This window comes from Papaver somniferum, unplaced genomic scaffold, assembly GCF_003573695.1.
Source record: "Papaver somniferum cultivar HN1 unplaced genomic scaffold, ASM357369v1 unplaced-scaffold_6, whole genome shotgun sequence".
NCBI lineage: Eukaryota > Viridiplantae > Streptophyta > Magnoliopsida > Ranunculales > Papaveraceae > Papaver > Papaver somniferum.
In genome coordinates, this window is record NW_020648748.1 from 266,933 (window position 1) to 290,581 (window position 23,649).

Below are 23,649 nucleotides of genomic sequence, written 5' to 3' on the forward strand. Positions count from 1 at the left end.
CAACAAGATTTTATTATAATACTTTGCAAATGTAATTTGGTATGTTGCCTTTGTTGTTTTAGTATTTCTTTTAATTTATGGTGCAGTAAGATTATGTTTGTAAGGTGTGTCTTGGAATATTAGTTACAAACTATGGTTTTAGCATGTTTGTTTTAACACTGCTTGATTTATTTTGTGTTGAGGAACAAAGGATATGGACTGAGGTTTAACATATAATGCAAGATAACACTTTAGTAAACCATAACCCTTGTCGCCGGGCAGGACTGCACTTAGCATGTGCAGCAAGCCTTTAAACCCCCAGGTGATCCTAGAGGACGAGTTGTAGTCCTGCGAGGGATTACATAGAGGTATACCCACAAAAACTAAATTTATAAACTACTCATCATCCTCATCCGAACTTCGGGGGTTGTGATCAGGCCTTGGTGTTAGCTCTGGGTTGTATTCCCGTAAGTTGGCCTTCAAAATGAGATAACAGTTGTAGAACCTAAACTCGTGTCCTCTTTCTTGCACATATATTTCTTTTGCCCGGCGTTCCTGCAACATCATATTAAAATATCAAATAAGTATGGACATTGATATAACACCCAAGAGATATTGGGTAAAGGAAATGATAATCACTTCCGATGTTTGCGCAACTAAGTCTAGAGGATTCTGTTCGATATAAATTTATTTGAATTGCTAAATAACGTCGGACTTCTCTCTTGATCGTGTTCACTCTGCATTGAATGGATTGGCTAATTTTCTGGTGGTTTGGTATAGAGTGTGTAAACAAAGCCATAACTCGGCCCCAAAACACGTTATTGGTAACCAAAAAAATTATGTAATCACGCTGCTGTGCAACGATCACCCACGAACTGATAAAGGCAATCTATTCTCGTGTGCTATAGTTCACCATTATTATGGAGGAAGAAAAAACTAAACGAAAATGATAGTGTAGACGAGACACAGGATGAGTATAATTTGTAACTCGGATAGTAAGATGTCTTGGTTGGATGTGTGTTATTGTGAAAATAACGATCCTATTTGTCAAGGTTTATTAATTATTGATGTCACTGTTCTATGACACAAAGCGAATTGACAACACCATAAGGATCCAATCAGGTACTATTGATTTGATCTATGAAGGCTAGTACGTTTATTGAAAAAAGATTCCAAAAAACGAAACAATACAAATTTATTAAAATATGACACTCTCGCAGGAAACACGATTACACTTAGCCCGTGCAACAAGCCTTTAAACCCCAGGTGACAATGGAGGACGAGTTGTGTCTCGTGAGGGCTTACTTAGAGGTACACCGACAAAACCTGTTATTATACTAATACAACAAGGGGGAAAAATGCGTATTACAGTATTTATTACAGTATACGAGTATCAAATAATTCGTTTGCGCCAAAATTTGTAAAAAGATGCTTCATTTCTCTTTCATATATAAAATACAAATTTGTCAAAAAGGATTTTATATAACGCATTCATATCTTTAGAATTACCTCCATCTAGAAGTAAGGAAATAGTAACAATGTGATGATCTTCCAAAGTAGTAAATCTCACTCCTTATTTTTTTTCCCTTTGAGGTTTCCACATTATGATGAGATGAGCAAAGGAAAATTAAAAAAACTCTTAAAGAAGATGATTTGAGAAATTTAAGTGAAAAAAACTATTTATAATAATAGGATTTGGAGTGATTTGAATAGAGAGTAAGAGTTGTATTTATAGGGGATTTTTGATAAATTTTTGAAAATATGACCACTGCAATCCGACGGTGGAGAGGATAAAGCCATTATTAGTGATGGATGGTTAGGATGGGGTGTGAGAGAGGTGTAAAGAAAAAATATCAAACAAATATATTTTCGGATACGGAAACTCAGTTTTTGTCAATTATGCTACGGAAACTCGGTTTCCGTCTCAACGACTTTATGAATATTGAGTTTCCCTAAAGCAGAAATTTTGACGGAAACCGAGTTTCTGTCATATTTCCCTTCCCTACAAAGCGTATTAGATACGATTACTTTGTAGGGAAGGAAAAATATTTTCCTTGGATTGTAAGAATATGAGAGATCATAATGGTTGCGTTTTGGGATTTATCCCTACAAATGAGAGATAGGGAAGAGAAATGGAGGACCATAGTGCTTGGCCCTAAATAGTGGGTTACGTAAGCATGTGTTGCCTCTCGTTATGCCGGACAAAAAGACCTGCGCATCTAAGAGCATCTCCAAGAGAAGGTGCAAAAAATTTTACGTGTATTTTTAATTTAGTCCTTTTATTTATGGGGTCTATACATAGAGTAAATATAATACCTCGTATCTAAAATACCATCTCCAACAGTGAGAATTTCAAACCTTAGAATTAAAAGAAAATTAGTTAAAAACATGACGTCGAGGTGCATGCAACCGGAGGTGTAGATAACACTTTCCTGAACACCTTCATATTTAATAATTGGTCCCTCCTAATTTATAGGACCCTATTGTTGGAGATGAATTTATGCCAAACGAGGGTCTAAAATCCTATGTGTCACTAAAAATAAATAAATCTACCCTCTAAGTGTAGGGCACGAATCTCACACCAACACGTGACCATTTTAGGCAAGTCCATCTTCCCCTAAATTAGCCGGTTTGTCTCTGTACGATATCCTGGATGGCCGCCGTATCACTTTTCTTAGCCTTTCTCTTAGTCCCACATCCGTCCCACACTTTTCATCTTTACCTTTGTCCCACCGTTAGCATTTTCAATAAGCAGAAGACATAACTGTGACGGCTACGGGCTACTCCACAAACTTTTGCAAATCTCTTAAACCTGTGCATGTATGCTGACGAATTTGCTTAAGACAACATCCAGAAAGACAATTTACAAGGTTGAAGTGGTGTGCACGCGCGTTTCAAACCCCTTTTGTTCCATAAAAATAATTAACCTTTCACTCTCTGAAAGAGAATTTATGTATGAAAATTAGTGGCAGCCGTGGTTCTTTTAACACATTTGGGAATCTGAAACAGAGTATTTAGATGGCTGTTTGTGGAAATCTGCATGACCTTCTCTCTGGTTAAAGGAATCCGTGTCGCTGGTCTCTCTCCAGTTGCTATGTAACATCAACTTCATTCAAAATTCAGGTTCATCTGATCGGTTATTTAGAGCTTAAATGACTTCCTAAGATTCAAATGGTCCCTCTAAATAAAGTTATTTGCCATACGCATGAAAATACTTTTCTTCTTTCTGAAGATATTGGTGTTGGTTTCCTTTAACACTTTAATAACTTTAATTTCTTTTACTTCGACTTACTTTAAGAAAACTGGGTAGTACTAGTATGTACCGAGACCCCATTGCTGCTGTATCCAGTGACTTTATAAATTGGTTTTGTTTAGTTTTAAACAAAATAATTTGTCACCTCGAAATGGTATGATCATCGGAAATGGTAGAAATGCAGGATTGTTTGTAGAGATACTCTAATAATCTTAATGAATATTGTATCATGATTATTTTAAGAAACTCTTTAATTAGCCAAAATAAAACTACAAAAGACCTATAAAAAGGAAAAAAGAAGTGGGAGAAGTTATTCTTTAAACAATGATAATGCGAACGTGGATATAACAATGATGGGACGACATTGACTACCACTATCTTATTATCTGATGAACACTTTTGCCATCTATGTCGCTAATAATAAAAGGTATACCAAGAAATTGTTTGGGGTCTACCGATAACCGATATTCCCAAGCATTGGATTGGTACGCCATTGATTAATTTAGTACCCCTGTTGGTAATGTTCAAGATTCATCTGTGTATGTGATGACATCATGACGATGCGAATGTGATGTGGGACCAATAAAAACTGTAATTAAACTTACAGAATTATTAGTGGCTTTAGTGCACGGCCGAGTCGCGTAAAAACTAAGGAGTCCTGCTGAGATAAATACCAACTTTAACACCGACTTCCCATGTTTAAAGTTTAAACTCGTTAACAATTCCTTCGTTATATTCTTCTTATAAACAAGTGGATAAATGTGTTTCTCTCTATAAGAACCACGATACTATCCGCAAAACTGAAAACTTTTGATAAGCAAAAAAAAAAAGATTAGAAAGAGGAAGCAGAGAAACGATCCGAGAAGCGATAGTCATTTTGTTAGAAATATCAAGTTTCTGATAACACTTTCTGAGTCTGATTTCAATCTATCCCCTTTCATTCTAGTCTTCAAACCCAAATCTGTCAGTAGTTAGTTACATCTTTTGGTAAGTTTTCTTCTCCAATTTTATTCCAGTTAAAGATTATCAACGATAAATCCAATTACTTTTTAATTTTAGTTTTAAAGTGCTACTGCTTGTTTTGGTATTAAGTAGATTATGAGTCTGGTAAGCTCAGCATACCTGTTAACCTATTTATACTGTAATTATCAAAAGATATGCCAAAGTGGTATTGTTTTGATTTTGCTCGTTCATTGTTAATATTACTACCGTAATGGGGCTTAATTTTTCATTCATTTTTAGCCTCTGTGAATGTATTTTAGCTTTCTAATGGAAAAGGAAAAAGTAGTTTACATTGAGCTACTTACTATGATCATAGAACTTCTGAGATTCCATAGTTAAGGATAGAGGTTCGTACAGAAATATTCCCACTGACGGAACGAACAAGTGGGGATACATAGTTTAGAATTCAGATTTTTTTTTTTTTTTTTTTTTTTTTGATAAAAGATAGTTCTAGTTCAAAATACTTTTATTTTGGAATGTCTAAGATATATTGATTGACAAACTACCTTGTTTGCTTTCTAGTAGTGTCACAAACTACTCATCCACAGTGTAGCTTAAATTGGCATTTTCTTTTTAATATTCAATCATAGTCGGATAGCTAAAAAATAGTTTTACAGTTTTACTACAGGCATAATAAAAAGGCACGAATTTTGTATTTGCCAAATTTGGCTAGGCACAGGTCAAAAGTACAAAGCAGTTTTAATCTGTGACGTAATAAAACAGAATCTTTGATGTCCACCTAGTTATAATAACAGAGTTATCGGTTCTTACTCTGATAGCAAATATCGGATTCGTTAAAAATTTTAATGTCATCATCAGTCCAAATCTTTTTAAATTGAATCCAAATTCATTTTATATTCCATCCCTTCTATACATTTAGGAGGCTAAAGATATAGAGCATAGTACTAACTCAAAATATTAGGCTTGGCATGCGTGCCATATAAGAGTCTCGTACAGCATATTTATGTACTCCTCGATCGATCCTAGGATGAAAGATGGGCTTTTGGTTGCAAATGCAAAATTCTTATACAGTGTTTCTTTTCAATAAATAAAAAGGCATGGTCGTTATGCAGGTATTAAGCAACAAAACGGATTCCAGCTTCACCATATCAATGGTTGTACTCAGCAGAGCAACTGATTCTACAACAACCGTCGTGCCTGTGGAAGTAAGCCAACATTTTATGTGATAAGAGTTCCCAGACGGGAAATTTAATTCCATATAATGAATATCCTTTTAACAATGCGTGCAGGAAATTGTCCATGAAGCCGGTGGAGATCACAAAATCGATATCCAGAAAGCCCACAACCCTCCTGTTATTCAACCTAATTGGCCCGTCGATGATCAAATTGATCCTCCTCCTCCATCAAAATCTTCTTTTAATCAAAGAGGACCTCAAACTGGCCAGGCAGATGAATTAAGAAGGGAATCAAAAATTTCTTCGGCTTTGTTTCCACTTGCAGTCGGAAACATGATAACTCTATTGGTTCTGATTTTCGAAGTACAAGGAAAAGAGAGTGGTCACCAGGCAGTTCTGCGTGCCTACATGGCCTTGAGCTATTCCTCACTAGTAGCAACCACGACAGTCTATATCCTAACCCTATACCAGCCGCATATTTCATGCTTAATTCTGATTATCCGTTTGACAATATGCTTTAGTTTCGCAACTCTCTTTTTGGCCTTCACTTCAGCGTCATCCATTCTTCTTCTTGGCAATCTTGTTGGGACGATTGTTGCTGTAACTTCCATTTTATCAATTTTTGTTATTCTAATTGTAATTGCTTGTATTTCTAACCGTACAAACAACATCCGTCTCAAGAAGAAAGAAAGCAGCAGTAGGATATAAACTTACAAAATTGATTATTACTTCTTGTGAATAGGTTCCACTATGGAATCACGAGAAGATGATTGTGTATTACTAATACTTAGTTTGTTTTCGTATTAAGGCAACTATTTCATAGTAAAGATACATACAACTACACATGTACAACTTTCACTACAAAACAAGTAGCTTTTAGGGACGGTGGTTTTGAAAAAACCGTACCTAAAGAAGGATATTTGGGACGGTGATGGCCTGACCATCCCTAATAGTCATAAAATATTTAAATCAAGGCTAAAATATGTCCCCCGAAAAGAAAACATGGCCCAATAGTATTAGTGACGGTGGAACAGGGAACGGTACATAAACCGTCCCTAATACCTCTTGGGACGGTTTTTTGTCCTCTTGGGACGTTTTTTGGCCGTCCCAAGAGGCCTTCTGTTTTGTAGTGTTTATTTGTGCTAAAAGTATAAATAAATCTTTATCAGTTAATAATGGATTTTGATAACTACGAAAGAGCAAGATGCAATATAACTACTTCAATAGAGTATTTCTTAATTTCACTACTTGCATTCTCTTTCGATATTCTATTTCGGCTCGGGTATTAGCCATTAGGATATCTAATACTTCGTGGCTTTTGTGAAGGTTTTGTGAAAAAATGTGGGCAGTAAGAGAAATTCCTATGGTATGGAGGTAAAATCATCCATAACTTAAAAGAGTATCCACATATATGTGGACCCTCAGCGAAGAGTGGAGTTAAAACTCACTATGGTGGAAAATTAAAAAGATTAATCCATCCGGTCAACAGGTGGTTCGATTGAAATATATGACATTTTGCAACAGATATACGTGTTCCTGATTTGAGGAAAACACTAAATTGAATCAGTACACTTATAGGTTGCAAAATGTAATACTTTTCATTCCTTAAGACTCTAAACTTAATCAGCAACGTTTATATCCGTCACTAATTAATTTCAGTCAAAAGATAATAAAAAGATTTGATCCGGACACTATGGGGTATCCAGTCTTTCTATGACCGGATGGACTCTCCACAACACCCTCCCCACATTTGAGGAGTACCATCTTGACCTCACAAACATATGGATGTTAAAATCACCCATAGTAGCACGTTTTGGTCCATAAGATGTGGACTATCACAAAGATATGGATGACTTTTTGTTCCATAGGAGTTTCCCTAATACCAACCCAAAACAGGATGAAACCAAATCTCAATCTAAAAACTAATTTCATCCGGACTTAAACATCGATGGAATCATGGAACCAAACATCAACCCAATTTAAACAATTTTATCATGACTGAAACATGATGAAACTAGTATTGTCGGAAAATAGGTATAGAGGAGAGTAGACCTGCACGACTCATATAGAGATATAACATAGAAAACAAGCACAAAGCGATTAATGAGTAAACAACAAAGGCATACCAGGACATGAGATTTATAATGGTTCGGCAATATGCCTACGTCCACTTTCAACGATGACTCTTCCATTATATTGAGAATATCCAAAGAACAATTACAATAATATCTTCGTATGTTATCCACCCTTATCTCTCTAGTCTCGCCATCAAAACTCTCACAAGGTAACCACCCTAAGAGGTGGGATGGAATCCCTCACAACTTCATTGAGAATTCCATAGCTAAACTCACAAACTAGACATCCTTATATAGCAATCACAAACTCGATTCCCAAGCATTAGTCTCCTTGGAATAGGAAACCATCTCAACTACGAAATAACGAACTTGTCTCAAGAATGTTCTAGAAACCATGAAAGTAAGATGCACTAATTTTCGACACTTCCCTTGGTGCATACTCATGATAAAAATTACCAACTTATCCACTTCTTCACAACGGCGCGCATCATCTCCGCGAATATTTGAATCACCGACATATATAGAAGATCCACCAAAGGAAAATACACAACCTCGCTCACTTCGGTAACCACGATCAATGCTTCATCACATATCTTTACCTCCATGACATCCAAGTCGTCTTGGCAAATATTTAATCTGTAAACAGTCTATAATAACTTAGCCAATCCATACTAATGAATCAGACTTAAAAAATAAGAACTTGGGTAATCTACCCCATCAAGGATATTATAACGGTATGAGCTAAAGATGTTCAAGTTAAGTTTTTTTGTCAAGTATGTAACGGTATGAGCTAAAGATGTCTACCGACTTGCGTCAGCTCTTGAATCATGTTTGTATCAAGAGATTTCGTCATATTACTTGTAACTATTTAGTTTGTCCCTTCAAAACTTGTCGATTATCCTGGCTATGAAGTTTGTTGTGCCTGGAACAATGTCATAATGTCCAATATGCATGTTAAAGAAGGAAATCCTGCATGTCATTGAGTCAATCACCAGTCCTGAACTCACTCGATGAGAATTGAGATTGCAGCTAACCATGCATTTGATGAAAACACCATTTTTTGGTATAGAAAGACTGTGTTGTCATCTAAAGATTCACCCTCTCTACACCTTGTTGGGCCTGGAAAACTAGGATGGGAAGTGTTTGGATTCTTCCTTATCTTAGGTATATGTGGATAAATGAAGTTTCAACTTGTTTCCTCAATTTCCAAACATATTAGTTGATCCTTTAGTCCACACGTTAACTCCACTCTGTGTTGTTACCACTCTGACCTCCAATCACCTGCTTGGTTTATGAACCTCCCAAATTTATCAATCCTATAGATATAAAACAGACATGATATATCAATATTTACAACAATAATACTATTGATGCCTCAAGACACAAAATACATAATTTGACTTAAAATGGGACACTAAAGCACTTGAGATGTGATAAACGACAACAAAATGATCTAGAAATATGCGTTATTAGGAACCGATCATTTCTTTTTCTCAACACGAAGTCTGTTAAGATCTGATGAATGAGTCTCGATCAACTGTTTCTCTCTAATTGAGTCTTCCTTAACAATATCTTCAAGAACATTAATATTTTCACGTTGTTGAGTAGTTTCTTGGAGAAGTTTTTCAGTGTTCTTAGAGAAGGACTCAATGATGTTGTAGAGTTCATGCTCTCAAATGATACATATACAATAATCATTTGGTACATATACAAGAACTTCTCTAAAATACAAGAACGTATATATATACAAGAACTTCTCTCAAATGATACATATACAATAATCATTTGGTTTACAAAAAGAATATACGACATAATAAACATATCAGAATATAACCAACTAACGAAGTCAACTTCTCGGAGCTTTCTCTTCGCAACTCCGATCTGTCTCTCAAACTGAAAGTGGGAAAGGATGAGCACATCACTCCTAAAAGGGATGCCCAGCAGGAATAACATTTAACTTTAAAGAAATCATGAGTAAGATTTGGTAAACAATTCATGTTTTCCCAAACATCAAAGTGACTAAGTCATTGGAAATGCACAAACATGTATATGGACAAACTCCTTCTTCAAACAATATATATTACTGATGCCGGGTTTTTCCACACCTACATAGCTATATTGATGTCGGGTTGTTCAACACCTAATAAGCATAAAAGCTGAATTCATGTAGATATAAATGAAGGAGTGCATCCTATATACCGCACGTGGAAATTCTTATTTCCCATAACAATTCATAATGACATACAAAACATTACAGGTCCTTTCCAATTCATGGAAAGATTCAAAGAATGAACAGAACAATCATAATACAAACTAAACAATGTATGAAATGCACAAATAGACAATGCATGAGTTTGTAAAACATAAACTTTTGTAAAAGATGGTTTCAAAAGAGTTAAAAATATTCCTACCTCTTTTGATGACAAGCCACGCCTACCTCGAGATCCACGATCCACTGGTTCATCCTTTGAATCGATCGTTGTTAATATAGACTAATTGTTAATCACACAAGAAGTCTAAGAATCTAGCCAAAAGACTCATACAAGAATCATACAAGTCTTTCTAATGATTCTAGACTGATTCTAGGCCCATTTAAGGTTCTACACCCATTTAAGGTGCGGCTGGCAGGGTTGGCATGCCTTGGCACGGAGACGTGGATGGCATGGTTGGCATGCCTTGGCACGGAGACGTGGCTGGCATGGTTTTCCATTGGCACGGTGGTGCGGTTGGCATGGTTGGCATGCCTTGGTGCGGAGATGTGGCTGGCATAGTTTTTCATTGGCACGATGGTGCGACTGGCATGGTTGGCATGCCTTGGCGAGGAGACGTGGATGGCATGGTTTTGCATCGGCACGGTGGTGCGTCTAGCATGGTTGGCATGCCTTGGCGCGGAGACGTGGCTGGCATGGTTTGCCATTGGCACCGTGGTGTTGTTGGCATGGTTGGCATTCCCTGGCGCTGAGACGTGGCTGGCATGGTTGGCATGCCTTGGCGCGGAGACGTGGATGGCATGGTTTTCCATTGGCACGGTAGCGTGAGAATTAAGGTTTGGTATAGATGATGTCGATCAATGCTAAGGGTTCTGCCATGGAACATGACATATGTAGAAAAATGGTACCCTAGTAGTTGGTCTCTATCCTCTACTTACAAACCGTAAATAAATCAAACATATCGTAATTACACATTTCCGACCGTAGCAATAATTTGAAAACATACAGAGTCATTTACGGTTGGAAACTAAAATAAAAAATGAACCGTAAAACAAGTTACGCTTGGTAGCGATTTCCAGATTACCAACCGTAAATAGTGCAGTAAATACTGCCATGCACATGATATGTTACCGTTAGTAACAACTTAACGACATAAACAACCGTAACTGAATTACGGTTCGTCTCTAGCAATTCATTACCAACCGCAACTTGTATTACGATTGGGTTTTCCCCAAATTTAACCATTTACGGTTGATAGTTCATCTTTTACGAACCGTAACTAGAATTTACGGTTGGTTACGAGCAAACTTCCAACCATAATTAGCTCTCAAAATGTAAAAAAAATTGAATTTTTACGTACTTTAGATAATTTTGAGCAAAAAAAAAGTTAATTGGGACTAATTTAGAAGTATACCTGGTCATTTTCAGGCACTGGTTCTTGACTTTGTTGGTTAATTTCTTCAATCGATTGAGACTAACTTTCACTTTGGGTTAAAACATCTCTACCATCTAACAAATACTCCATATCCAAATCTCAATCAAGAGGTATGTAGTATTTTTTTTCTCTATCATATAGAGATTCACCCATCTCAAATTTGTCACTGGAACCACTCATTTTGGTTGAGTGAATCAAAATCTAGGGTTTCACAAATATCACAGAAGTTTTTCTTTTCTTCTACTCAAAATTTTCTTTTTTTTTTAAAACTCTAAAATCTGATTTTGTTTTGATTTAGAGTTAATGTAAGTGAAACCTAATCATTAACATTAAACTAAATTATCAACACTAAACTATGTAACGGTTAATTAGTCATTTTCATCTTTTTTTTATAAAGGGAATTTAAAATTACCATGTAATGACCCTTTTTGTCCTATTAGGTTCAGCCTCTTTAATAATTCCTTCAGCCCTTATAATAGGGTTGGCAGATAATGGAGGTCCAGATATTACTAAAACACTTTATGAAGTTAGGCTTACTTTCTGAGATTAGAGGGAACCTTACACAACAGGTGGAGCTGCAAGGCCCAACAATATGATGAGACACCAACTGTCAAAGTAAACAAGAAAGTTGTGCATTAGTTCTATGGGCTATCATACAAAAAATAGTCGGCTCTGATCTTCATCCTCGAGGACAAGGTTTTTTTTGGAACGATTTTTTGGGGATCATGGATTTTTTGGCGGACCATGATTTTATTTTTGGTAAGACATTTATAAGTAAATCAAAGCAACCCCTTATCCAAACATTTATGTTAATACCAAAATTACCATTTATTTTTAATTTATTTTTTAAAAAAAAATTTAATTTTCTTTTTTAAATTTTCTTTTTTTCAATATTTAAATAAATTACCATTTAATGATTTTTTTTAATATTTAACCTTTTTTATATATACTCCCTCCGTTTCAAAAAGACTGTCCTCTATTCCATTTTCGTTTATTTCAAAATTGTGTTCAGATTGTGTTTGAAGTCATATTTTTCTAGCGAACTCTCTAATATATACCCTTAAATTTTTTATATTCATAGATTTATTTTTAACGGGACCGATCTAAAATGTTAAAGAAAATTTTTTAAGTAAGAAAAAAAATAGATCTTTCATTCCATTTAAGATAATACATATTTGGTTCCAAAAATTAAATTCCTTATAAAGTTTAGACTCCATAAATTCAATATCTTTTTATTTTTCTTTTATATTTCGTATTTATAATCCTCCTAAAAATTTTAGATAGTTTTTTATGCTAGCATTTTTATTAAAATAAAATAGGTAAGTAATTAAGGGTAGTTAAGTAAAATATTATAATCTCCTTAACATTTTGACAAAGTCAAAGTAGACGGTCTTTTTGAAATGGAAAGAGTATTTTAAAAAAAATATATTTTTTCTTTTCTTTTATTAGGTTTGAGTATTAATCATCAAAATAGGTTTGAGTATTAATCATCAAAATTAAGTAGTAAATGTCCCACATTATTCTTGATTCGTTTTTGATTGAAAAAATTGAGTAGTAATCATCAAAATAGGGTGGAGATGGAAAATACAGTAGCAAGTTCGGTTGGTAGAAATTTTGAAAAAATATATCTTGATAACCGAAGTTTCTGAACATGAAGAACACTTCGGCTAATACATTTTTTTTTTGTAACCAAACTTTTGTATAGAATACCAAATGCAGAGTTCGGTTAGTTAGTTTGCAAAAAGAAAAATATTCCTTAACCGAACTCTTCTCTGTAAACCCATATGTTTAGTTCGGTTAGTTCGCAAAAAAAATTCCTTAACCGAACTATTCTCTATTTAGTTCGGTTAGCTCGCAATTTTTTTCCCCTAACCAAACTTTTTTGCTCACATAGTTCGACTACGTTTTATTTATTTTCCCCTAACCTAACCAAATACAAAAAAAAAAAAAAAAAAAAAAAAAAAAAAAAAAAATTGGAAAAAGTAACTAAAACAAAACAAAAAACAATAAATTTGAAAAAGTTAAACAAGAATATATTTATTTATTTAACTAAAGGGTAACTAAGTCATTTTATAACTTTAGGACACCCCTTATAACTATGGGGTGGGTGCGCTAAGTAAACCATGGTCCCCAAGAAATCGTTCTTGTTTCGGAAGGATGTTATTGTATCCTGTACCTAGCTAAGAAGAGTGTACCCCTTATCGTCTTTTATCAGTATTTAGTACAGTGGTTATAATTATTAGTAGTAGATTGCATTGATTGGCTTAATTATGTAATTAGTCAGTTAATTTCCAGTTGTAACTTTCTTCGAAAAAATTTCCAGTTGTAACGAGGGGTTGGGATATGAACACATGGTCTCTTGTTAGCCGTTAGATTGTGTCTAGTAGCTTCATAAGCGAAAGGAGATTCTGTTGTGAAAGGGTAGCTTAATGAGAATCGGGATGTGATTTTGGAGAGTCTCATAGTTGAATCTTTCTATGTAATCGAGACTAACACTAACACGATTGGTAATTGGTAAGTAGTTCTGGTGAGTATACGTATATCATATACAGTATATGGTGTGGCAATTTTGTTTGAGTTTCACTAGAACTGGACATTTGAGCTTGCTTGTGTAATGGAAGTCTAAAACTTCCCTTTCGATGTCTGCACAGTTGATTGTGGCATACTGGCATTACAGCGAGTGAAAATAAAATTAAAGTTAATATATATAAATTTAACTCAGATGCAGAAAATGATATGTGAATCTAATAATATTTCAACTACTACATTGAAAGAAATATGCCTGGAATCATCTACTAATATCCTTTATTTAATCATCATTTAACATCTCTCTTTATATATAGCTTGAGACTTTAATTAGGCTAGGAGTATGAAACTAAAAATGTAAGGTTATGTATGAGCTGGTTATTCTCCTATTAGCTGATATACGGAGTCGAGACGTCTGAGTAGTTTGCAGTAAAAGAGAAAGTTAACGTTTTTCTTCTTTAGTGATGTTTTGAGTGAAAGAGACAGGGACTAGGCAAAGTCCTCTTTCTGCCAGGCCATTGCTCATTTCTCCAACACCAACCTGATTGACAAATAGTAAATACTTATGATTATGAACCAAAATTCATGAAGCAGTAAATGTAATATGGCTAATCTAATTACTTTCTGATTACTTACCTGCAGATCATGTTTATGGTAATAATGGAGAAAAGCATCGGGTTGGAAGTAAGAATTAGTGAGCATCTTAATTTGATTATAAAGCATTTTGATATGATCAGAAGTGTCTTTAAGTACCGAAGCTGTATCAGTCTGCATCATTAATAACATTAGCACAATTCATGGTATAGGATGAGTTCGGTTCTGTGAATGTGTAATTTACCTTTCCAAATGGTGACACCAACTTTTGAAGTGTTATTATTCTATCTCCTATCTTTTGGCTCCTTTTCGGCCGAATTTGCTACAGCATCAACAACAAGTAAAAATTCTGAGTGAAATGCTTAAAAAAAAATTATGTTCCAAATAATGAAGTTATACATACGTTTTCTGTTTGTGTGCCTTTGAACTGCTGTTGTTTAGCCTTGGCTTCTTCTAGTTCCAATAACCATTTTTCTTGTGCCTTCGGTTGTTTTCCTCGAGTTCGTTCCGACATTCTTTTGTCAACAAAATATTGGCTTTGTGGGTGTCTGTCGTCTTCTTCCATAGCAATAGGCACAACATTTTTCATTCTCTTAATGGACCCTTCAACAGTTGCAGAACCAATGTCACTTTTAACTATACTTCGTTTTCTATCATTATCCTGAAAGAAATTCGTAGCTGGATTATTAGTTTGCCGATAAGTGCTAACGAAGCCACAAATTGAAGGAAGGATCTTCTAACTTGATTGATAATCTTGAATTGTCGCACTAACTTACAAGTGAAGCTGAAAATAGGTTTTGAGCATATAGTTGCTCAACAGTAGCATCGCGATACATTGCAGTAGTAGTACTTGAAATGATATTACTAACAGATGCATCCGAAATTGGGTGCAACCCTACAAGTGCATTTTCAGTCGAATTTTCTTACCATTAAGAAGAAGAAAATGTGTGAAATGAAAATGAAAATCATTTAAGAAATAGAGAACCTGGGAGAGTAAGGTAGTTAAGAGGTGAAGGTATCTCAATGGCTGATAATGGAGAAAAGCTACCAAGGACTTGATTATTACTGAGCTGAGACTCGTGAAAGAAATTGTACTCACAAACACTTCTGCAAATGAAACAAGAAAGATATTTAGAAAAATCAAAAACAAATTATAATTAATCGATAATTCGTGTTCGCAACCGGAAGTTAACCATACATATTTTGCTCTTGTAAATCGCTGGAATTGTGATTTGGCTTTGTTGAATGCAGTGAGATATCCGAGTCGAGCATTTGATCATCATTGTTGCCTGTCACACAAAAATATCCATTATTGAGTGATTAAATCCAATTGTTGAACAATATTTCGATGATGATGACAAAAAGGGCTAATCGTACCAACATATAGCGTAGGATATACAGTATTCCTCATCCTTCAAATTAACTTGCAAGTACTTTTGTGGTGCCAACACCTGAAAACAGAATCTAACTCCACGGAGCAGAAGTGAATACTGGCCGGAATTCCAAGATTTGTCAGCCGATCTCATGCACCTACGTTAAACAACATTGTCATTGCAATACAAACAAGGCCTTGGAACAAAAAAAATTTAAGCATGCATGCAAGAAAGACAGAGATATCAGTCAACATTTTACTAAAACCACGTAAAAAAGTAGTGAACTCACCGCTGTTACTGCCGCCGGAGAGAAGAGTATGCTCTTCAAACAAATTCTCAGAGGATGGGATGAAGAAATGAACACCTAGGGAGCCCTCTATATACAAAAGCATATTTCTCAAAATAGATTTTGTCTCGACGTTTAAGCTTTCATTTTGTTCTACCAGTTAAGGCATAGAATTCATTAATTGTTCTTGCATTACCTGGAACCTTCACTTTCAAAGACTTTCCTGTTTGTAGGAAACTTGAGCTGACAGAATAATGTTGAGTTGTAGAGAAAAGATGGTGATTAAGGAAAGCTTAATAAAACCATCAACACAATTTTTTGAAAAAAAAGTAGAATTCAGTTTCAATAATTTAGGTTAAATGAGGAGTATTGTTTGCTTTCGCTTTCATTCGATTAAATAAATAGATGGTTAAAAGGCATTAACTTCGTCTTTCTATTTGTCATCGCCGCCTATTGTTGTAAATCTCGCCGGAGATTCACGGCTATCCACAGTTTTTCCCTCGCATAAAATTCTGCAAGGGGCACAACAGCCTCGGAGAAAAAGATCCCAAAGTCCTAACAACTTTATAGGTTTGTGGCTTTGTCTTGTACTAGTAAATGAAATTAGTCTTTAAGAAGGGTGCCAGCCAAATATACAAATCAATTAAGACTGCACAGCTAAAGCCTTTCATTTGAGGAAACATGCAGTTGAAATTTAAATGGGTGATAACCTAAAGTTAGAGAACTAATCTATAATTAGGTCTCAATTATCTGGCATATCGTACCTAACAGGACCTCTAGACTTACATAAATGTTGTGCGAAAAATCTTAACCTCCCTGATTTACATCTAAGGTAGGGATCTTCTGCAAAAAATTCCAGGTACTGACAAATCCAATGGAACCAGTAAGAGCAAAAGCAACAAACTAAAAAGCCAATGAAGTACTAGGTCAGTCATGACTTCACATTCTGGTGGCACCTACTGCTTCTCTCCCTTCAGACTGGTATCTGAGGGCAGAGGGCATTCGCCCTCCCACCTTCAGTATTGCCAGATATCCATGGGTTATCAAATAATAATAAATGAAAAAGCAAACCAATTAGTAAAGTCAAAGATGCCACTGTTAACTTGACACAGCATAGACTGAGACTTCATACCTGAAGCCTATAAAGCAAATGCATTTACTAACTAAAAGTTCAAAATTCATTCTTGTTCAATGATCTTTTAACCCAAAAACGAGCAGGCATTGACAAATAAGTCTGCCAGATTTTCACTTTAAGAAAATCCATTCCTTCTTAAACACGCTGCATATGTTAATCCCATTCAGCATGCAGCCTGTACATGAAGAACATAGCATGCCGTGCCGTCCATCCAAGGACTTGTCGATTTCAAACAGCTGGTGAGATCCGAGTTCATCACGTCACTCTTAAGTCATTGATATGGCAAATACTAATGACATTTATCACAGAAACTCACGCATTGCATATTGTAGATAGAAAAACATTACATTTAGAAGCAAAAGAACAAGCTCTAGGAACCAAAAGAACAAAATCAAAAAGCAAAATTGTGCATGAAGTGTTTCAAAAACACAACCAAAATCTAAAAGTTTCAACTTAATTTATGAGAATGTTTTTGCAGTCACATCATGGTAAGTAATGCATTTGGACGAAAGTCAAAGTTGAAATTATTACATTAACGATTGGAGACAGAGAGAAGTCCCAGAAGTTCTCTGTTGATTAACCTTATCTTTAAAGAAGTAGGATTGATAAGCGAGAACCGCTTCCCTTCTTCCCACACGTTTGCTTGCAACTTCTACCCGATTGCAAATCCTGCCAAAGTTTGATTGGATAAAACAGATTGGAAAAATCAGAGGATGGTAAAAACCAAAAGGCGATTACCGAACTAGATAAAACATACAAGGACAAAAATACAATCTTAGGTAGGCTGTAGGCAGATTCTTACAATCTGAACTAAAAAATAAAAAAGTATTTGTTTGCTGCCAAAACATGCAAATTCAAGATAACTGCAATCTGTTTGCAAGAATAAAAACTCACCGCTTACAAAGTAGAACCTTGAACCTGAGCGCGACGCAGGATTCCCGCAGGACTGAGTTCTTTTCTGCAAGATTTGAGATGAAACTTATCACAATGGTAAACTGAGATGGCGAAAATGATTATGCAAGTTAAGAGACACAGATTCTCCTCCCAAGCACTGCAGAGACGCAACTTGTCATCCATCACTTGCGAATTTTCTTTTATGAGGCTTACAATGAACAATGATCGTAAAGCAGTGCATGTATCATTCAACCACCTAAGAGATGGTCACAAGATGTTTTTGGTCTTTTGTTTTGTTCATAGGTGGGGAGCAAAAATTTGAAGGGACAAAATACTGAACAGAACATCAGTCCATGAGGAAACCAAATAATGAGCAATCAGACAGAAAGGTGTACTTCTTCCAATTCGTCAATAAGCGAACTGGCTTATTACAGAAACTAGAAAAACTAACCAAAAGTCTAAAATCCATGAAAACATCATGATACAGAACCAAATGAAGCACAAGTAACGATACACCAAACAAAAGTATCTCAATCCGTGATGAATAAACTTGAATAATAAACTACTTCGAAATGGAAAAAACAACAGCGCGCAACTCAAAGTTTAACAGTACAACTGGCGACGAGCACCTTTCAGTATGCAACTACTACATAATTGACGTGCAATTTCCTACCAAGCTAAGTGGAAGCACATTTTTTTTCACCGTCCAACATTCCTTGAAATGCAGTAATAGGCTTTTGATTACTTGTTCAATTGCTGTAGTGACGAATTTCTAGGTCAGTTGTTGCAACATTTCTTAATTATAATATGAGTTAACTCCATAAAATTCGTTGGGAAAAGGGAAACGGTTTCATGGGTTTCACCCAGAAATTAACATACACAGTAGAAGCGTAGTCCTTCCATTATTTATCACGCAAACCTTCAGTTGGTAAATGGACAAGGGGCTAGCTAGAGCAATTTATCCAACTTATGATATACCGAGTTTAGAAGTAATTGCTTCTGGCCCATACGTTATGGCGTCTTCTCGATACAATTTTACTGTCATTGAATCTATAATCGAGGACTGACCTATATCTAATGTAAATGCAAGTTTACCAATCTTTACTCAGATAATAATATACGTAGGTTTCTAGACAGAAAAATAAACAACCAATTAGAGTGACACCTAATTAGTCAACTACACAAATTGTTGTGAACTCGAAATAAAACCTACCAAAGTTTCAATTACTAGATTTCCCTTCCACAACCACAAGCTACCACAACAGTGACCGTAACTCTATCAAACAATAACTTTCCATCTAATCACTCCACATATTACCAATGCACCATGTGATCATCCCATATGCAACATGTTACACAAATATATCTTCTAATAATTGACAAAGCAAACACAAAACATTCATTTTCTAATCTAAAATCTCCTGAACAACCAAACAAATTCATCATTTGCAAAACACCCATTATACTATATCTACTTTCAGAATTCGCATCCACATTGATTTGAAATCCCAAAAATGATAACAGTACAAGGAAGTGAATGTTATTACCTCGGGGAACCGGCATTCATACCATTCCGATGAAGAATCCTACAACCCGTACTCGAATCTCCACCATCAATCAATTCCTTGAGCCCCAAATTCCCCACTTTTTCCTCCTCCTCTTCATCCTCTTCCTCCTCCTCCACTTCTTCTTTCTTCTTCTTCAATCCTCTAAGAATCTCCGCTGCTGCCGAAGAACCCGGAACCTTAGGTCTTTCAAAGTAATTCCCATAAATATACTCAGGTGTATACCCATTCTCTTCATCAAACAACATAATATGACCATGCCATTCCCAAACTCTATAATCAGAACCAGTCTCTTGATGATACCCAACACAAATATGATGCTCACCAACAGTAACAGCTTGACCTGAATTGGGTTTCAAGGTCTCACCTTTACCACTCAAAATCACCTTAATAATATCTTTTTCTAATTTCGATTCTTCTTTTGATAACTGGGTTTTTGATTCATCATCTTCTCCATCGGAATCGATTTCAGAGTTGAGTAAGAAATCTTCTAAGCTTTGATTTAAGAATGAATTTGAGTTGGGTGAGTTGTTGTTGGGTGGGCGAAGTTGGAGTCTTCCCATTAGGCTTTGGAGGAGTAATGAATCGAAATTGGAATTGGTTCCATTGAAAGAACTCATTTTTCGATTCTGGGGTTTGGAAATAAGTCTCTGGGTGTTTGATTTTGAGAAAAATGATTGATGATGATGGGGATGAAGAATTGGTATTTAAGGGTTTTTTCAGGGTTTTAGAAGCGATGGAATTTAGAAAGAGATAACTAATGAGTTTATCACTGACTTTTCTAAGGTAGTGTTTGTTTTACCCACGAACTCTTCTGAGTCAGATTCTTCTAACTCAGAATCATCTAAGTCAGACTACTTTGAGTCAGCTTCATATGACAAAACAAGGCTCAAACTCTCTCCTCGTCACCTGTGCTTGATTTATACAAACTTTTCCTAGTCACAAAAAAGATTGGAGCCTTGAGGGGGTGCAAAATGGCTAAAATGGCCGAAAATTTGTTTAAAAGAGTTAAAATGGGTTTGGGAGCCGGCTGGGCTGGTTGTGCAGTTACACACCATGTTTTAAGCTGGCTTTGCCGGTAACCGCGACCGTGTTTTTTCTTTTCTGGCTCAACTAACTTGATTGGATTTGACTCATTTGAATCTAACTCGTTAGGCCAAGCATGATGGATTGCAATTTCTCTTAATTATAACTCAAATAGGTTGAAAGGCGATATTTCAGCGCATCGCACGGTTTTAATCTGATTATTTCGCTTGGCTTTGCCTCATGGAAATTGAGTTGCCGTTTGAAATACTATTTTACGGAAACTAGTCAAAACAGAAACTGAGTTAAAGCGACATACAAAGTTTCTGTTTGGACTAAGTTTTCGTGTAATTTTGTATGGATACTAGTTTTCCTCTCAATATTTATATTGTTTGACCTTTTTTAATTACACTCACCTCTCACACCCGATCGTAACCATATCTGTCATTCCTAAAGAATCCCAACAAACACTTTTTTAATAGAAACTAGTTTTTCTTCTCAAATCATTCCAAAAAATCTTCATACAACTTGATTTTTCCACTCAACTATCTTCAAATCATCTTCTCAACTTTTTTTTTTTTTCATTTTTCTTGTCCTTCTCTTTTGTGGACAAAAATTGAAAAAATTGTAGAACCTTGTGGTGGAAAATCCATATAAGCTCATTATATCTGGAGTTCAAAGTAAATTTTGCATTATCAAGACAGAAGTGGACTTTTTTTTGGGGATGTCTTTGTTGACACAAATTATCCGAACTTGATAAGAATAACCGGATATGTTATAAAACATGTTCACAAAACTTTTTTTTTCTATGCTTCGTTTTATTCTAATGTAGTTTATAAAAGAGAGGACCGAATATTTCAAGGCATACACGAAAACCTTCACTTGCGTAGAAGAATTTGAGTTAAAGGCATCATAAATGTAAGAGAGGATGAAGATGAATATATGGAGGAAGAAGCACATCCTTTATCAATCTAACACCCTAATACCTCAACTACGTCTCCAAATCAATCCCCAAATATATTTTTGAGGCAATCCCCAAAATCTCAAAAGCCATCTTCAAGCCAATTTCTCTAAACTTCATTTGCAAATCAATTCCCAAACCCATTTAGCATCCCTTGTGGTATCCCTTTTCAACCAGGATATCCGACCAGTACATACCAATATACAATGCATATATCATCATTTAGTGGAGTACGTGATACCAATGATGTACCCGATAAACGCAAGTCAAAAGCTCCAATAAGAAATACCACGGCCAAGAAAAAGGGCTCTCATACAAATGAGTGACGCGGGAAGTAACCTTGTTGATTTCTTACACAAAGGCCACTAGCAGTCGCACCTCATCGACAATAACAAAACTAAATTATGAAAAAATTTCTAGCAATAACAGAACAAAAAATTGATATCAATTTAGGGAGACATGAAAAGCTTATAATGGAAAAGAATCTCAGTATGTTGTCTCCAACAGCAGGAGTATGCTTTGAATTAAAACAGAAATCCATTTTGACTAAGCAGTTGGGTTTTAATGAACCTCCCCCATTATCGTCATTTCAACAACACCCATACGAAATCTAATTACAATTTTGTTAGTTTTAAGTTGTTAAGTTTAGATTTGAATTGTTAAATAGGTTATTTGTATTGTTTTTATTTGAATAATGGTGTCATTTGCTTCGACTTTAACATATTTTCAAACAACGTACTATTTCTTAATTAATATCTGATGGAGAGTACATAAAAAAAAATTGCATTCAAATTTAATCATTCGTCAAGATTGTACTGGCCAACACTTGATTAACATCTGATATTGTATTTATATATAATCATTCGTCAGGATTTTAGTGCCCAAGAATTGATTTCAAGAGTTCATAGCATTCATCATGCTTAAAATTAATCCTTGCTTGTACATCTCTTCATAATACTCTAACGAGCTGCAATATTATGAAGATTTACAGAAAACCAAGTTAGATATGTTTATTTTAAATATAGATCAAATCATCCGATTTGAACAAATACTCACTCTTTGTTCATACGTCATCTCAGGATTAAGTGTGTTAACTTCAGCCTCAATCATGACAAAAAATTTCACCTCCATGTTGATGCAATTAAACCTAGTATCAAGAATTTGTTTAGTTCTAGCCTTTTCATTATAGGTTATTGTATTGAAAAAATTTCAAAAATATGGATTCAAAAACTGTTGCGCGGTTGACATCCATGAACTAGATCTTTTTTAACCATTATCCATGCTTGCACAAGACCAACATCTTCTTTTAAATCATTGTATATTTTTTTCAACAAATGAAATACAATATTTGGATAATTTCATTGGGAAAATAATTTTCTTTATATAAAGAAATCATCAAAGTATCTAGAATTCAAAAAACTATATGTTAAACAGTAAAAATAGTCTGTTATACATAAAAGTGTCGTTACTAAATAAAAAAAAAATTGTTGGTACTTGATTAACGTAATTTTACTCAACCACCGTAGTATTGACCTGGATACTCTGATAATTAACCATAGATCATCTCTTGCATAATCTGTTGCTTGATGACTTTGATCTTGTACATCATATGCTTCGAGGGGGATTTTGAGACTTGTTTTGAGGATGGTAGAACTGGTCATCTTTAATGTTTGGTACAAAGAAACTTGACGATGCACCTGAATCACGAGACTGGCTCGGGGTTTTGGATTATCTCTTGCATAATCGGTTGCTCGATGACTTTGATCTTGTACGTCTTATGCTTTGAGCGGGATTTTGAGATTTGTTTTGATAATGGTAGAACGGGTCATTTGTACTATTTGGTACAAAGGAACTTCCCGATGCACCTAAATCACAAGAGTGGATCGGGTTCCCGAGTCACAAGTACATACTGGCTCACACCTTTGACGAGAGTAATATGAGGTGGAAGGTCTTTTTTGGGATGGAGTTAATGTTGCAACTCCACTGTAAAGTCGAACGTGATTTGACTTACAACATTATTATGCCATCACTTTGTCACAGGCAATGGGTACCATTTCTCCTGCAAACACCAAAAGAGATTAATTTCTCATTTTGACAACACCAAACTACGTTACAAAGATAACATAAAAGTATAAATAAGACAAGTGATACTCACATGAGTACCTCAACAGATATCGGATTGGGGTTCCTGTACTGCACTCG

At 35.3% G+C, this 23,649-nt stretch overlaps 2 protein-coding genes across 2 annotated transcripts; both read right to left on the reverse strand.

Annotated features, from left to right (window-relative positions):
- Nucleotides 1-13,820: 13,820 nt before the first annotated feature.
- On the reverse strand, nt 13,821-15,923 carry LOC113343441 (transcription factor bHLH113-like). The gene is made up of 9 exons (XM_026587618.1): nt 15,873-15,923; nt 15,588-15,740; nt 15,409-15,499; nt 15,196-15,317; nt 14,987-15,105; nt 14,614-14,871; nt 14,455-14,532; nt 14,253-14,384; nt 13,821-14,157 (listed from the first exon to the last, which is right to left on the reverse strand). The coding sequence occupies exons 2-9, from the start codon at nt 15,619-15,621 to the stop codon at nt 14,059-14,061; spliced, it is 933 nt and encodes a 310-aa protein (XP_026443403.1). The 5' UTR covers nt 15,622-15,740; nt 15,873-15,923; the 3' UTR covers nt 13,821-14,058.
- Nucleotides 15,924-17,408: 1,485 nt separating this feature from the next.
- Nucleotides 17,409-20,211, reverse strand: LOC113343547. The gene is made up of 3 exons (XM_026587703.1): nt 19,446-20,211; nt 17,899-17,962; nt 17,409-17,673 (listed from the first exon to the last, which is right to left on the reverse strand). Exons 1-2 carry the CDS (start codon nt 20,081-20,083, stop codon nt 17,902-17,904), a joined length of 699 nt encoding a protein of 232 aa, XP_026443488.1. The 5' UTR covers nt 20,084-20,211; the 3' UTR covers nt 17,409-17,673; nt 17,899-17,901.
- Nucleotides 20,212-23,649: the final 3,438 nt, after the last annotated feature.

Coding starts and splice junctions, on each gene's coding strand:
- LOC113343441 (XM_026587618.1), bottom strand. CDS start 15,621: ATGAGGAATACTGTATATCCTACGCTATATGTTG. Junction 14,533..14,613: donor AAGGCACACAAACAGAAAAC/GTATGTATAACT, acceptor TTGATGCTGTAG/CAAATTCGGCCGAAAAGGAG. Junction 14,385..14,454: donor TGGTGTCACCATTTGGAAAG/GTAAATTACACA, acceptor TTAATGATGCAG/ACTGATACAGCTTCGGTACT.
- LOC113343547 (XM_026587703.1), bottom strand. CDS start 20,083: ATGAGTTCTTTCAATGGAACCAATTCCAATTTCGATTCATTACTCCTC. Junction 17,963..19,445: donor ATGAATGCCGGTTCCCCGAG/GTAATAACATTC, acceptor CAAATCTTGCAG/AAAAGAACTCAGTCCTGCGG.